Below are 18,040 nucleotides of genomic sequence, written 5' to 3' on the forward strand. Positions count from 1 at the left end.
TGAGCAGAACTCCACAGCGGGAGATTCCCATTACACACACTGCTTAAAGACACTCTCACACACTCGGTGACAATGGGGGAAATTCATCCATACAGATCCACCACATCCTTCACATATAGAAAGCTTCTATAAGGGATAACTACATTTCAACAGGACTTTTCAAATCAGATCTTCAAGGCACTGCTGGTCAGCACAGTTTGAAGGATTCAATATTCCTCTTATTTAATATTCCGTGCAGATCTTCAGCTGGATCCATGCTCAATTGATTAGAAAATTAAGTTAAGCATCCCATCAATATTGAGCCGCACTGAGTGTGTTTGGCTGATTGTGGTTCAGAAACTAAAGACCATGAAAGCTTGAGACAAATTCAATGAAACAAAACAATCATTTTAAGACCGAATTCTTACCTTATAACTTTCTGGTATTATATACTGTAGGTCTATTGAAATCAAATTTGCTCCAAAAGTGCTCAGTGCTCAACAAAAATCTTCTATCAAATATCATTCTAAAATAAAACAGGTTATAAGAAATAAAAATCACAGTTATCGATCTGATACACACTCCTAACCTGTACAACGTAAAGCAAACTTTTTTCAGATGATCTGAGAAACGTAAGATCTCAGTGATGCATAATACATCAATCTCAGAATGAAAGTTATATCTCAGAATGAAAAGAAAAACTAAGACTTTACAATAAGGTTCTATTTAACACAAACTAACAATAAACAATACTTTATAGCATTTATCAATTTTGGCAGGTGTCAATTAAAACATTTTAACATGAAAAGTTGTATTTTAAACATTGCTTAATGCTTGAATATACATTTAGAATATTTGATATACACATATGTACATAAATACATATATTTATTCCAGTCAAAAATATTATTTAATATTGCTGAATCGACCTAAATAAATACATATATACCACCAAAACTACTTTAAATCAGGTAGGTACCACTTATTGCAGTGTATAACATTTCAGCCTTAACATGACTCTTAACTCTACAGTGAAACACTGAAGAGAACGATAGACCTTACCATTTAGACCAGTGAAGTTAGCCCAGTCCAGCAGAGATGAGTTGAACGAGGGGATGGAGGAGATGTTGAAGAACAGGTCGGTTCCGTTGGTGGCATCGCGGATGGTATCGGTGAACAGATTCATCTGTAGAAGCGTCTTTATCAGGTAGCGCAGCATCTCTGCTGTAGCTGCTGAGGGACGTGGTCCCTCTTTCTTTTTATGTGTTCTTCTGTCTCTCCTGTAACGTGTTTGACAGTCCTCTCGTTCTCAGAGTAGATGTTTAGAGTTCCTCACTCTACAAAGTCTTATTTCCTCAACTGAGTCCTATTGGAGACAATCAGATGTCGCATGAAAATGACAATAAAAGTCCATTAAGGCAGAAGAAGAACTTTTCTCATTAGCTGTCAGATCCGGGAAGGATGTCTCAGTGAAGGGGGTGCCCCTCTTTCATCCTTCTGTTGTTCTTCTCTTGTGGGACGTGTTAAATTCGTCCTGGTCTTTTGTCCTTTGTTCTGGAGTCACATAACTTCACACACGTTTGTCCTTCTGCACAATAACACCTCGCTGGTGTGAAAGAATCTGGCTATCTGATGACCCTCCCGAATCGCTGCTCTTTTTCCCCACCCCTCCCACTATCCCTCGCTCCGTCTCGCTCTCCCTCCTCCCTCAGCCCTCCCTCCCCTCTTCCTGTGATGGTGTGATTGAGTCCCCAGGGGTCACCGAAAGAAGGGAGAGCAGGTGCTGTTGGCAATAAATGTTTAATTATTGGATTAATAATCATCCCTGGAGGCATACATAAACAGGACGATACACTGTCCCGCCGGTGGATCCGTATACATGTGCGTGTATTCCCGCAGACGCACGCGCAAACAAACAAACATGATACAGCAAAAACTCCAGCCGTCTGGCAATATGGCAAAAGCTGATGTGTCAATTACTGCTACATTGTCTTTTCACAACAAGCAGCCCACTGTGAGCTCACACTGTGATGTGCTCCTACAGTAATAGACTTTTTCCACCAAATCCACTTTAGAGAAATCTCAGAGGGCTCGGCTGTGTGTTGGAAATCCTAAAAGCGTTTTTTTTTTTCTTTTTTCTTTTTTTTCAGTGTTGTTCTGGGTAACAGTTGGAATCAGTGGATATGTTTGTTTTTTTTTTTGTTCTATTGCCAGTTTTATGAATCCAATCTGTGGCGATTTCTTCAGTCACATTGTAGTTACAGTACGAGTGCTCGCTCAATACTTAGGGTTAGATATTAGAACAAACCCTGCAAGTACAGTTTTATACTTGTTTCTGAAGTATACATTTCCACATGAATGATACCTAAAGTGGTGAAGCCTGTTATGCAATTCAGTCTTGCAATTTTCACCCAGCAGACGATAAAATGGTTGAAAAATGTGTACAGTTTTATAGCCTATAGAGGATATCTTTAGGCATCTGGTAACCAATGTACAGAATATATATATATATTTTAATTATTGTTTTATATCTGCTTTTTGCCAATAAAAATAAATAAATAAACAAACCACACTGACAATGATTATGACTAGTAGTATTAGTTGTAGTAGAAGAAAATCAATTCTAAAAAAAACTGCATAAATAATAAAAATACAATTAAAAAATAAAACACTAATAGTTACAAAAACATAAAATAAAAACAATAATAATATTAATTATAGTACTAAAACAGTTAACATTAAAACAAAACAATTAATAACAATTTAAAAAAATACTTACAACAAAATAAATAAGAAATATAATAAAAAACAACATTGTACCGAAAACACTTTTAAAACAACTTTGCATAAAATAAACACACACACACACACACACACACACACACATATATATATATATATATACAAACAATTAAGTTTACATACCCCCTGCAGAATGTGCAAAATGTTAATATACTCCAAAAGACAAAATAATGACTGAAATTATAAAAATGAACCTATTCAAAAGTTTACATACCCTTGAATCTTAATACTGTGTGTAAACTTTTGAATAGGGTAATTTTTATAAATTCAGTTATTATTTTGTCTTTTGAAGTATATGTAAACATCTTATTCAGGACAGTACTAAATAAAAAATAACATGCAGTTTTCATGATCCCAGATCCCTCTTATTTTGTTTCAATTATTAACATTTGGCACATTCTGCAAGGGGTATGTTAACTTATGAGCACAACTGTATATATAAGTTCTATCTAATTTAGCATAAAATATGCATAAAATAAAATATATATATGAAAAAAATGCAAAATACATACACACACACATATATACATGGCAACCATAGCAATCATACAGCAAAAGACACTCTGAACGCCCTCACAACCACCCTAACATTGTGGCTGTGCCTTTTGCACAGACAAGCCCCACTTTTACAGTTAAAAATATGTACAGTTTGCATTTTCTGTGTTCTTGAACTTTAAAAACAACAGATGCCTCCTTTGAAAACAACTATCAGATTGAGAATCAAATGTTGTTTCATCCACACACTCAAAAAAAGGACACAAAAAAGAGCATCTATTTCCCCCATCTGTTTTCTTTTGCACATCACCATATGCACAGGACTGAACGGTGTCATTCCTGTGAGAAAAAGCTTCTGTGCATGTCCACACAACGCTCAGCAGGAGGGTGCTGGGATTGTTGCGTGTGCATGCATGTATGTATGTGAATGCGGTCTCACTGGACTCGTGCTATGGATACGGTGCTTGACAGGATCAGTGTGCTGCCCATTAGTGTGGCCCTTCCCCTGTTCATCACGAGACAAAGGGACGCATCCATGGTACAAAGTTAGCGTGACGACCCCCATCTAGCACTTTCGGAGAGTAAGTTTTCAGCCCAGCCCCCATTTCTGTCAGTGATGTTTTGTATTCATGGGGTAGTTGTGCCAAAGGCTTCAACACAGGGTGCCAATCTTCACAGAGTAAGGGGGATTTCATAGACTGCAAGACTTACAGTGGCAGGACTACTGCGCACTGAGGGTATAAGATGGTAATACCATGGTACTTTGATATAGTCCATGGTGCTGAATGATTATTGTAATCATATACTATGGTATTTACACAGCTTTTCAAAGAATATGTGCATTTATGTACCGAGCAGACACTTATAACCAAAGCGACTTACAAAAAAAGAACAAAAGCACAATATTTAATAGACAACTAGATTAGGAAGCAAGTGAGAAATGAGAAATGCAGAGAAAATAAAAAAGCATTATCATGGTAAATGTCCAAAAAAATTCAGTTTTAAAATTGGCATTAATATAAACATACATTTCTATTAAAATACATATATATATATATATATATATATATATATATATATATATATATATATATATATATATATGGGAGAGTATATTGAGAGAGTTAATACTTAAATGGACCATAATTGAAAAAAAAATAAATAAAAAAATAAAATTATATATATATATATATATATATATATATATATATATATATATATATGTATATATAAATTAAATTAAATTAAATTTATATATTTATTTTTGTATATGATTTAAATTAAATTAATTAATTTAATTGTAATTTTATCAATTTTTACCTATCATGTGTTCCCGGGGAATCGAACCCCCAACCTTGCGCTAAGTAACGCAATGCTCTACCACTTGAGCATATATATATATATATATATATATATATATATATATATATTTCAATTATGGTCCATTTAAGTATTAACTTTCTCAATTATATTACATTTATATATTTGTAGCATTTCAAAGTGATTTACAAAACATTAACTGAATTTGATGAGAAATGATTGAGTTCACATTGAACTCTCACATTCTGACTGAAACTTTGGTATCTTGCCAAATTTGAACACAGTGTGACATATAATTGAGACTTCTCTAAGACTACTCTGATCTTTTTTCTAAGTGAAAAATCTGAATGCAAAGTGTCCATTTGTTCTTCTTTTTATTTCGTTGCTGTCTGGGAGAATCAGTTCTAAACCTCATTTGAGACTTCATTTGTGGTTCTTTTTTTCTATAGGACTAAATGTAAAGATGTTACACGAGCAAAACGTCACTCATGTTAATGAACTTTGATCCTGCAAACAGCCGTTCACTTACACAGCAGTTTCCTCTGAATGCACCACAAACAGCTCATCGGCTTGTCGATAGATGTGATATGCACTGAATGTGGTTGCTATGGAAATGACTATCTATCCATAACCCAATTCTCTTAGAAGCAAGCTTGAAACCAATACAGTAGTCATTCTTTTGCAGTGTCAAACTTTAAAGCTCTGTGTGAAGTTAAAAGACATGCGCAGCATGCATGATCATCACTGAATGCTTCATCCTCTTAACATGCTGATGATGTACAGTCATTCAACAAACAACCAAACCTGACCCATAATGCATGAAATCTTACATGTTAAAGATGCAAAGCAGACACCTTTAATCATTTCGACACCAAACAGTGCTGAAAAATTTATATGAAACATGAAACATGAATAATAAAAATCATCAGAAATAAAGTGCCTTTGGTTAGGGAGAGCATAATGATCTTGTTACGATCATAATTCTACTCTGTGGACTCCAGCATTGGGAGTTATTTCTCTCTCAAGGGTACTAATACATTTTATAGAGCCACAAATTCACATTTTACAGAGGAAGCCCAATAAAAAGTTAGCTGTTGCTCCAACTCAATAGATTTTTTTTTTTTTTTTAGACATAATATCCAAATGACTTTAAATGTTTCTGAACTCTATAAAAATACAATTAATTAATCTGAATTATAGGTGGATGCACATACTTTTGGCTGATCAGTCAGTGTAGTATATGTCAATACTAAGAATGCAAAGTCCATACTAGCTCCAAAGCATCAATATATCTAAAAGACAAGGGAAGGCAAAACTCCTCTGGTTCTTCCTCAGAATACAGTATCTATTAATGCAACATCCACACTAACACAGGATTAGCACACCATTGCAGTCAGAAGAACTTTATTTAATGCCATTTACCAAGCTGTTAGCAGTGGCACCTTGCTGTTTTAAAGATGGTAGGGTGATCAGTTTTCTGCTCTCTCCCAGAAATCCTAAAAATGGTCCCTAACAGTCACATCACGACTATAGAGCACTGTGAGAGAAATCGATACTGCGCTGAAGATGGCAACAACACCGTTTTCCCTTTACCTGCTCGACAATCGAAGACTCATTACCACAGATTCTTCCACTCTCTCTGCAGACTCCAGAGCAATCAGTCTGACTCAATTAAAAGACACGTGGACCGGCACCTCAATGATAAAACTTTACACCGCCGGAAGAACAGAGAGGAATTGCAGGCTTTGTTTTGTCGAAATACTATTAGACTTGTTCTTTGTGTTGTCAGCTGCCTAAGCTTTTCGTTTGTGTTTTTGTGTCATCAATTGATTCCATTGAACTCTATGCTTCAGTTCATTGTTATAGTCTTGAATGTCTAAGAACTAGGGCTGTCAATTCAACTAACAATTACATTTTAAATAACTACGATATATGCAAATTAAACTATCAAATTAAGATATATACGCATATATATGTATATGTATGGTCCATATGAAGCCATTTGAGATAATATGTTTGGGGACTGGCTTATTAATATTAGTATTACTATAAATTCTTGTCATTTGAGGTGTTACATGGCTAAAATAAAATGTTGGGAATATGTAACTGTCCATAATTATTTATTTGTCAAACAACAGCCATTTTAAGCAAATCTAAGCATGATTAATTGCTCTAAATGTTCATGTTAAATTGACAGCCCTAATAAGTACATAAATAGCCATTCGGAGTGCAAAAATGTCAATTATAGTATAGTCAGATCAACTACCTCACCAAGGCGGTGAACATCTGCATTACATTCAGCATATATTATATCGCTCTTCTAAATGGGGAGATACTAAATAATTCATGTGGCAAAACAGAAGGTTATACACGTGATTTAAGAGCAGAATAATCAGTGGGCATGTTGACGTGAGCTCGCACACACACAGCAAGCTGACACATGCCATCCTGTTCATAGTGAAAGATATAGAGATGTGTCTGGTCGGTCTGGGGTTTGGACGTGGGGGACATATTCTCTCAAAAGACCTCCGGCTAAGATAATAAAGATCACCGCCAGCGTGCCAAGCTGTGCCAGAGCTGTCTGAAGCAGCTGTGCCCGGGTCTGGTATAGCTCTCTGCTGGGATGCTTATGTTACGGACCTGTCATGAGGTTTGGATGACGCGTTGGACCTGGTTTTGTGTGAAGTACCACCATCTGACAGATTGCCGATCTCGGGGAGCCCAGAATCCAGGTGCAGCCACCAGGTTCCACAGCTGGATGTAAAAGCTCCAGCAGGGTAAAAACCCTTTTTGTAATTGGGCGTCTTTTGGCTCTGGCACAAACAGGTTCTGACCTTTGATGGCTAAGCATTTGGTCTTCCTCATCATTAGGCTGCTCTGTCCATATGCCAAGAGATATAATTGGTCCTTTTCTCCTCAGTCCAGCTTGAGCAGAACGTTCATTTTCTCTTGAGAGGAAATGCTTCACCATGGAAAGGTTCTTTACCAGTTCCTCTGCCTCTACAGACCCTTAAAAATTATGCAACTGTGTTGACAAGCACATGTGTAACCTGCTTCATCATTTGACTTCAGACAATGGCCTCTAAAGAGTTCACTCAATTTAAAATATAATTAGGATTTATTAAAAAATACAAAAATAATGAAGACATCAGTTACAGAAAAAGAAAAAATATAATGCATTAATATTATAGTGAACTTATTTAAAGGTACGTCACACCAGCGCAATTCTGTCAAACTTGAACCTGCGCCTTAACAACATATTTACGATTTTACCAATATGCCCTTCTCTAAAGTTTTTATTTTTATTTTTTTCTGGCGAACTAACAAGGTTTGGAATTCCTTTTTTTTTTTTTTTTGGTAGAAGTAACGTTGCACAAGATTTTGTTCATAAACTGTTTTATTGACATACGGTTGAAACACTGTTTACATGAGTGCTCATATGTTTCAGTAATTTGCACACTATCTATTAACATTTCTCCTAGTGTTCTTTCTTTCTCTTGTTTTTCTTACTTAGTAGAAGAACAGTGGAAGGTTTGCTCTCCGGGAAGAGAAGATCAGTTCGCAACACATTTAAAGTGATAGTTCACCCAAAATGACAATTCTGTCATTAATTACTCACCCTCCTGTCGTTCCAAACCCATTCTGCGTTGAAGACTGACACAGAAGAGAAGAAACTGTTGAATAAAGTCGTTATTTTTGTTTTCTTTGCACACAAAAAGCATTCTTGAAGCTTCATAAAATTAAGGTTGAACCACTGATGTCACATGGACTACTTTAACAATGTCCTTACTACCTTTCTGGGCCTTGAATGTGGTAGTTGCATTGCTGTCTATGCAGAGTCAGAAAACACTTGGATTTCATTCAAAAATATCTTAATTTGTGTTCCGAAGATGAACGAAGGTCGGTACGGGTTTGGAACAACCTGAGCGTGTTTCATTAATGAGAGAATTTTTTTTATTTTTGGGCGAACTATCCCTTTAAGAGTGCAAAAACAGCAGTTGTCACTTGAATGTCAAAATAAAACTGATATAACTTGAAAGCAGAGACATTGTTTTGCTTATAAATTGCGTTTCTTCACAAACAGTGTCACTGTTGATTATCTCTCACAAGAGTGTGTCACATAACCTGATTTCCTCTTTTGTGGACATTAAGTCAGGGAGGCAGGTTGGGGTGACAGAAGCAATATGGTGGGGTACCAAGGGACTATTCGCCGCTAGGTGGCCTGGGGAACACTGAGGGCAAAGGTGCAGAGAGCTCAAACAAACCCTTTGCCTCAGTCAACAGAGTTAACTCTCCATAAACGCTAAGCAAACTCAGCATAATCGCACAACAATGGCACAATTAGCCGTAACCCCATGGATATTAGCTTGGAAAACACGCCCCCATGATTCATGGCTTTCAGACATTTGCATTATCATCCATTTTTTGCGCCTCAATCCCTCATTTTATTTTAATTCCCCCCTTTTTTCTAAAAACTCATTTGTGAAAATGCTAACCACTCATTTAAATATGCATAGAGCAGCACCCCCGTCTAAAATGAGGTGCTAATTTAAAAAACCTACAGACCATGTCTGGCTCATGTCTGTGTCTGAAGCTTAGAGCTTAAATCAGCAAATAACTAGCTCTGAGTTGAGCAGAGCATTCTGCTTTAGCATTCACAGTTTTGAAAGACCTTAAAGGTACTTAGCAAAGCCCCTCGCTCTCCTACAATCAGCGGATATCGGTTCGAACAGAAGAGAGTTCATCTCAATCAAGGCTGGCGCGACAGAAGAGGGCTCTGTATTGACTGTTGAGGAAAGATGAACTATTTGTTTTTACTCCAAAGTGAAAGGGAAAAGGAGTCCAGTGATTGGCTTTGCTTCAGAAAAAATGCCTTTCGGCGGCTTGCTGAGAAGGACAGACCTCTGCAGGTGAATTAACCTTGTGGAAAATCAATGCTAGTCTGATCAAGTCTCCCGGAGAAGAATTTCGACTTATTCGCAAGGCAATCTGCCGATGGAACGGCTGTTGTCATTGAGCAATTCCTTACAAAGCACTTCCACACATGTGAGAGATTCCATCTCGTTTCTTGTGTTTGTAAGTCTGGGGTGGTGATCAATTGCATTCGGAGATCTGAAAAGTCAGCATAAAATGAGATCTGTTTAAAAGAGTGTGAAATGCATGTCCATCAATCTCACTGAAATAGAAGGGTGTTTATTCAACTATAGGCACTTTTTTTTAAAAATAAACTCTTAAAACATACCCTTCACACTTACATTGGCTTAATTTGTCAACCTACAGTGTCAAACAGTGAATACACATTTAACACAGAAGAATTATAAAAAAAAATCTGAAAGTCATACTACATCACAAATCTTGTGGTGGAAATTACATTTTAAATTTTGCCAATCTCCATTGTTTCTTACTAAGGCAAATTTTATAGATAGCACTTTACGTAGCATAAATACAATGAAATCATATTTTCACACTTCAAATACAACTTGAATGGAAAGTATGTACAATAATAATATTCAGATCCAGTTTTCATTGATATGTATTTTTTTAAATTCTCCTTTCTATTTAGTATTTTTTGAGTATATCAAGTGACAAAATACTGGCTCCACAAAAAGAGATGACACTATAACAATGGACAAATGTTTTTTTTTTTAAAAAAAGTACAAATTTACAACATAAATATTCCATGGTTTATTTTAGTAAATTATTTGTTGTTATCAATGCCAATTCATCACTGTCTGATGAAAAGTGTCTTAGCTCGAAACGTCACCTGTCACCTGCTAATCTCTGTAGCTGTGTTGTGCCTACTTACATTTTTTTTTATTCACATTTTTGTGTGGTGGAGCACCCACAATAAGCTTTTTGCCTACTGGATGTGCGCACTTGGACTGATTTGTTTTTTTTTTTTTTTTATCAATGCCAGTTAAAAAATACTGATATTATAATATATATATATATATATGTATATATATATATATATATATATATATATATATATATATATATATATATATATATATATATATATTAATAATTGATATGAGAACAATTGATTTTTTTATGAAAAGTCTGGGTCAGAAATAAAATCTGTTTATAAGAGACATTTGAAAAGTTACAAAAACAAAACTGAAAAGATATGAATGCTAAAAAAATAAACAATATCCTTGACCATTAAAGTGGCTAAAGTTGAATAAACACCCCAAAACAAGAACATTAGAAATGCATATGCAAACCCTCCTACAAATTCCATTGCTTTTACAAAGACCAATTCCAAATGCCGAGAGCATATGAAACTATGACAGCATTAGATCTATAGCTCCATTCTTGAGGAACCTGCCTGGCTATTGTTCACCCTACACAGAGACATCAAACCACCCATCAGGTCTGTTAGAAAAACAGTGTATGCACAATGTAATATGAACACCATGCATCACCAGTCAGCTCTGGCCAGGGGCCCGTCCCCAACAGCTGGGTCCCCTCCGCAGGGCTGGCAGGAGGGGTAGAGTAACAGGTAGCATCCCCAGGTGCTGGAGCTTCAGCGGGGTCGCTAACCCATCGTGCAGAGCGCTAGCAAAGCTGCGCTTAATTAGCCGAGAGGGAGCCCACATTGGCCCGTAATGGGCCAGTTTGTGAAGCTCGAATGGGGTGCGCTGAGAAAATGATGAAGAGATGGGAGGAAAGAAGGAGGGGGCTTTCCTAAACCCTTCTCTGCATTATGGATTTGCCCATCTGGCCAAGTGAAGAAAGTCCCATCGCCGGACGAGTTAAACAAAGACTGAGGTAGAGGGGGGCGTTTCCGAGATCACACGCTAAATTATGGTGGCCGTCACTCAACTATTGTGTATCTGATGGGCTGGCTATTCACAGCTGGGCTGGCCAAATTGTTCTTTTATACTCTTTTATAACCCTTTATTGAAGCCAGAGGGGTGAGTGAATGATTAACGGACAGGACAATGAGGTTTGCTTGTCTTCAGCCTCTCTGACTCAATTTAATTCGCTTATTTTTTCCATTCCCTCCTTCCCAGATGCAAATGCAAAAGGGCTCGCTTGGTTAACTGTGTCCACGGTGATCACATGCTGGAAAATTAAAAGTTGCTCTGCAGACAATGAAAAGCCTTCCAGTGATTTAGGTAAACTGTTTGTGCTCTTTGGGTTTTTGGCCCATATTTCTTTGCGCTCAGTTTAATTTAGTTTCACACATCAAAGAAATAACCAAATAAATACCAATGCCTGGTGTACAAATAAAATAAAATAAAATAAAATAAAATAAAATAAAATAAAATAAAATAAAATAAAACTTCTAAAAGTTTTACGTTGAGTCCTTACCTTCTGTCAGTCAAGTGTATATCTTTTTAACATTTTTAATTTCTTTAATCAACGATTAACAAACGCTGACCAAATAAAAGCACATTTTGTACATGCTGTCTAGCCAGGCTTCCTTCTTTTTGTTTCATCCTTCTCTCTTGATGTCCATTTCGCTGCCCCTCTTAGTCTCCTGAGGGTACAAGCTGCTTAACAAACCTCTCGAATGAGGCTTATCCTCCTCAAACCCACCTACCCCTCTGGACCCCAGCCTGAAGTTTGGGGGCAATTATAGGGGAAGCAAGAGGCTTTTTTATTAGTTTAACAAATGAAGGGACCGGCTGGTAGGGCTTCATCACCCGCTGACATCCTCCAGGTAAAGACTGAGACCTGCCACAGCTCTTCCCTCAGATCTCTCACACTGAAGCTATTAGGAAACAGCGCCGAGGCAGAGGCTAACGACTTTCAGAGGAAATGACAGGGTTATAATGATATTTCTTACAGATCTGAGGAACTGTTTTATTGAAGACTGTTTTACTGCAAGGGAACAGGAAAAATCCGGGGGAAAATTAAGTCCGGAGGTCAAGCACCAAAAGCAGACAAAAATGATTTCAAAACCAATTTACAAGTCAATGACATATAAGAGTGTCTATGATGAAGAAAAGAAAAAATATTTTTTACATTCTGTGCCACGTACACTTTATTTTCAGTTTCATATGGTTTAAGAAAACTTACTTTTTTCAACAAAATTTCAATTGCTGTAACCATCAGGTAAAATAGAATTAGTAGCATATTTTCCTTATATCTTATATAATATGTAAACATACACATTTTAATTTCATACAAATAAGATGTAAGGAATGCATACAGTACATATGTATTTTCAGTTGTTTTTTTTTATGTATTTTAATGTAACAGAAAAACTAGTATTATGAGTTATTAATTTATAAATATCCCTTATGATAGGAATATTTTAGGTTTTTTATTTTTGAGATTAACCTTACCTGTCATAAGAATAATACTGACCTATTACCGGCTTTGATAGGGATTCTTATATGACATCATTTCCTGTTGAAATGGACAATTGAATCAACCAGACCCAACTTGGACTTTAACGTTGTTTACGCTTTGATTTGAACGTAAACAAAGCATCCGCGTACATATGTTGCATACTGTTTAAGTATGTGATACTCTCCAAAATAGCGCCATGGTGACGCGGAGGAGACGAATTGTTGAATAAAGCCGCTATTTGTGTTTTCTTTGCACACAAAAATATTCTCGTCGCTTCGTAAAGTTACGGTTGAACCACTGATGTCACATGGATTATTTTAACGATGCCCTAACTACGTTTCTGGACCTTGATCGTGTAAGGAACCTTTGCTGTCTATGGGAGGGTCTGAGAGCTCTCGGAATTCATCAAAAATATCTTAATTTGTGTTCTGAAGATAAACAAAAGTCCTATGGGTTTGGAATGACATGAGGGTGAGTAATTAATTACAGAATTTTATTTTTTGGGTGAACTATCCCTTTAAATTTATAAACGGGGGGAAAAATAGTCAAGCTCTTTAAAGTTGGATGTATTTTGATTGGCTGTCAATGTTTTAATATTTCATCAGCTGGAAAAAATAAACTGATTTCAACAATATCATTCATCTTTGTCATTATTTTTTAGCTTTTTAATGTATTTTTGTGTAATGAATACAGACAGGACAAAAAATAGCTTTAACATCTTGTTCACACCAACTATAATGATAACTGTATTAGTATCTATTTCAACAGACCATAACATTCTGCTTATTTTAAGCTCATGCTGCAGATTTGTCAAATGCCACTTTAAATCCTCGAGCTCTTTTGATTAGCTTTTTGTTTTAGCTATTTGTTTTTACCGTTCATCAGAGAAAAAAATGCTCTGATAGTGATTCCAACTACAAAATTCCTCGGTTTTGTTATTATTGCTTTTTATTGTACTTTGGAAAGAATTAACTGACAGGACAAAAAAGAGCTTTAAGGCCTGTTTACACAATGGATATTAAATCCAGCCTTTTTGATTAATGTGTATTAATTTTTTTTTGAATTCAAATTTTTGATTATGATAAAGTCCTGTTTATTATAAACACGTGTTATGTCATCTGTCATCCGTCATCTGCTTTAGGTCTTTAAAAAAACGATTCTGTTCATCTGTGTTGTTATCATTATAGCTGTTGTGCGGATTTCACTATTCACAAATATTCAGAAAGATTAATAATACTTTACCATTAGTTATCATCTTTGGAAGTTTACACTTCTCTTTTGTAAGATTTAATTTGATAAATAGCATCACATGCCAAAAACATTATGATTAACGCCATCTTTTCACAATACATACACACACACACACAAAGGCTGACAAACTGATTACAGAATAGGGTGAGTGTTACATCCCAGAGGACCTTGCCGCCCTCCAAACACAAAGCTTATTCCCAAACCCACTCTCACACAAGGAAGAGCGCCTTGTAATTAGGTTCACATCTTTTCATTCACATAATCATCACACCCTTGTCACAATTTGACGCACAATCAACTTTCTGAAGAGGCCTGAAGTGCACAGAGCCGACCTATGTGCTCCCGCATACACAAACAAGCTTATGTTTGCCAAACACAATTAAAAGTTTCCTTGAAACACACATTCTGTTTGCTCCCTCCTCCGGTGTTATCTTTTGTTTTTTTTTTTTTTCCGGGTGTAGGTTAACTGGCTGTTTTTTTTCAATTGCTTGGAAAAAGCTACATTGCATTTCAGTCACGACGCTCTGTGTATTTCCTTTGTCCTCTATTTGTATTTGTTTGTTTCTGTCTATAAATAAAGCTGTGCTGGAATACCAAATGTGGAGAGGGCTCTACCTTATCCAACTCATTACTGCAATTCTTTTTTCTAATAAGAGGCTTTATTAAGGCCTTGCCCTTCATTTGCACTCACTTGCAATTCATATAAAAATATATCCCTCCATTCTACAGTCAGATCTCCAAAAGGACAAAACTAATTCAGATTGTCCTTGGAATGCAGAGTGAATTAGTGCTTCAAAAACAGCAACTACAACTGTCCATCTCTCACTGGAAATAGTGATATAGTCAGTTAAACTTACAACAGTACTCAAAAAACAGCATGTAATTTGTATGTATGAGCATGTCCACTCTGGAGATGAATGATAGGTGTTCGTATAAGGCGTGAGGCCTTTAATTACCCAGTTGTTCTCATGGGACGCATTACTGAGGGGAATCCATGTGGTCTTTATTAGTGCATTTTAATATTTGGGGGGTGATATGGCATCGTTTCCCTTACCAGGGGCACATTTGTCCTGCTTTAGGGGCTTGTGGGGTATCGGTTGAATATGCATGGGCTGGTATGGTCCAGTCCCCAAGAGCATCAACCAATGACAGAGTGATGGACGAGGATGCCTGGCATCATCCAGAGGGGGATCAGAGAACAAAGAGCAGCCCAGACCCCCAGACTTTTACACGGCTAATGAAGGGGCCATGCTAATGAGGGACATGCCAACACTGGGGAAAAGAGTTCCAGAAGCAAGAGATGGAATTCTGTGACCCTTTCTGGAAGATGACATTCCAAGAGAATTCCTGGAGATGAATACACAATTAAGTTCGGTAAGTGCTCAGGTGACAGCTTGGTGGAGGGTTTTGACAAGATGGCAAAAAGATTACCTTTAAGGAAAGTTCCATGCACTAGAGGTCATGCAGGAGTTATGCAGTATCCATAGATGTTTCAGATACCGTTGTAAGAGGTGGCATGTGATGAGTCTCTTGGATATTAATCAGCTGATTGTGAATTCAATACGACAATAAGGTTTTGTTGCTGTAAGACGCCTAGACTCTTTTGTTTCTCTCACTCTCATTCTCGTTCTCATTTGGACTCCACCCATAATACACACACACACACATACACACAGACAATAAGCACATATCCAGACATAATGCAAACTCTGGAGCAGGGGTTTCAAATTGGACCAACAAATGACCAATAAAGCAGTTTAAAAAAAGATTTTTAACAAACAAGTATTTTTAGGGCTGTCAAAGTTAATGTGCACTTAATAGTGTTAATACACTACTATTCAAAAGTTTGAAGTCAGTATTTATTTATTTATGAAATTAATATTTTTTTCAGCATGGATGCATTAAAAATATGTGTAAAATATTTCATAAGATTTTCATCGAAGAATCCTCAAGAAAAAAAAATCATGGTTTTCACAAAAATATTAAGCCGCACAACTTTTCTCAGCAGTTGCTTAGTGCCAAATCAGCATATTAGAATAATTTCTGAAAGATCATGTGACGCTGAAGACTGGAGTAACTGCTGCTGAAAGTTCAGTACCATTAAATGTGCTGTAGTACAATGACAATAAAAAGCCAATTATTTATTTTGGGAAACAATTGCTTAAATTTGTTGTCTTTGTAATATAATACATAACTTCTTAGTATAAATTGGATTTTATATGCAAAACTGCTTTCATATTATAAGCAGGAGGTCCGTTAAATATTTAGAAGTCTTTGGCAAAAGTTTAAAACCCCCTGCTTTGGAGAATACAGATATGAATAGAAATGAAGTAATTCCAATTACTGAGGAAGTGTGGTGGAAGTGCTAGAGAAACCTTTTGGGAAAAATTATTGTTGCAATTCCACCTGGTGCCACTAGTCAGTTTCTCAGTTCAAAATCCATAGCTAAACAAAAGGCTAAACTATGCAATCCCTTGACATTATTTCTAGATATGGCTTGCTAAATTATTCCAAACCAAACAAACATTGACTTTTCTAATCAACAAAAGCACCATCATATCTGATGAATGCAATTAGATCCTTTTGAAATAGGGCAGGATTTGATTGTGAATAAGACCACAATGGCACACAAGTGCTCCCTGACCTTTCTTTGCAAATTTAAGCAAGCCCTCCAAAGCAGGTCGACATGCCACTTTACACAACAGCAGCCGATAGCATATACAATTGTAGTGACAATAACAACAGAACATAGTCTAAGAAATAAAGCTCTAAAACCAATATGCTGACTTTAAATTAAAAATGTAACTTTTTAAAAGAAACCAAAAAGAAACATACAGTACAACTAAAATGTGAGTGATGCTTTCCTATCTATAACATTACGCCACAATGCTACGTTTTTCTGGGTAGTGGTTACTGGGTAGTATTTTACTGAAGTCAAAAGAGCCCACCTATAAGTCTATGTTATCCTGGTCCTATTTCAATGCATTATTTGCCTTTCACTTGCCAAAATCATAAGCCCACCTTCCTTTACAAGCTGCACCACTTCATTAATTTAGTTAGCTGAAATAGTGCATGACGATTCATGCAGTATAGTTCAAGTCTAGTTCAATAGTAATAGTGGCACATGACTTATAAAAGGGAAATAAAAGCATAACAAAGAAACGTTAGGTTGAGATGTAATGTTTACAGTAAATGTTTATAGTCTGAAGGGTCATTAGTGCATGCCGTTAATCAAAGGCAGGGGGAAAGGAAGAGCCCCGGTGGGCCCCGCTGCAGCCCCTCTGTTTCCAGCCCCGTTTAATTAGACTCACAGCAGGGCCACCGTACCCACACACGTGCCTCTCTGTCTCATTCTCTCTCATCACTCTATCATCCGCTCATCCCCTCCACCCAGTATATGAGTTAGTGTCTGCGAGCCCCAGTGGGGCCTGGACATAATCATAGTCATGTGCTCAAAAGACCATTCCCCTGCCACGGTCTGTCAGTAACCAATATTAAATAAGAAAAAGTGCGACAAACCATCTGAATTTCAAGTAATGATAAAATAAAGAGGATTATATGAGGATTTAAATAGATTGTACACCATTCAAAATGCCTCTTCTATATTTGTTGAAAACACAGCTACGTGAAACTTAAAAAATACCTGTCCGTTTTGGGATAACGGGATGCCTATTACCAAAGGGGAGGATAGAATGTGTTGCTGGCCATCTGCCCAGTCCCCTGCGCGCTGACATTTGGCTGCAGACCTTTAACCCTGCTGGAAAATGTCATGCCACAGAGTTTTCACCCCAGGACAACAACCCCTCGACCCCTGAAGCAGAATGACACCCGCAATACAATGTGATTCATTAATTATGATTTTCAAGAAAACAATGGGCCACTTTTG

The 18,040-nt window shown here is 36.7% G+C and overlaps 1 protein-coding gene across 4 annotated transcripts in view; it reads right to left on the reverse strand.

The window, feature by feature from the left end:
• Positions 1–1,606, reverse strand: part of LOC109087598 (roundabout homolog 2-like) — a 141,836-nt gene extending 140,230 nt beyond the window's left edge. For 2 of the 4 annotated variants that reach the window (XM_042732791.1, XM_042732789.1), the window contains exon 1: positions 1,042–1,606. In XM_042732791.1, coding sequence (XP_042588725.1) covers positions 1,042–1,198 — 157 coding nt within the window. In that variant the 5' untranslated portion in view covers positions 1,199–1,606. The remainder of the gene's footprint in view (positions 1–1,041) is intronic. The other 2 variants (XM_042732790.1, XM_042732788.1) reach the window with 1 other exon arrangement.
• Positions 1,607–18,040: the final 16,434 nt, after the last annotated feature.

The sequence above is a fragment of the Cyprinus carpio genome, chromosome B10 (genome assembly GCF_018340385.1).
Source record: "Cyprinus carpio isolate SPL01 chromosome B10, ASM1834038v1, whole genome shotgun sequence".
NCBI classification, from domain to species: Eukaryota; Metazoa; Chordata; class Actinopteri; order Cypriniformes; family Cyprinidae; genus Cyprinus; species Cyprinus carpio.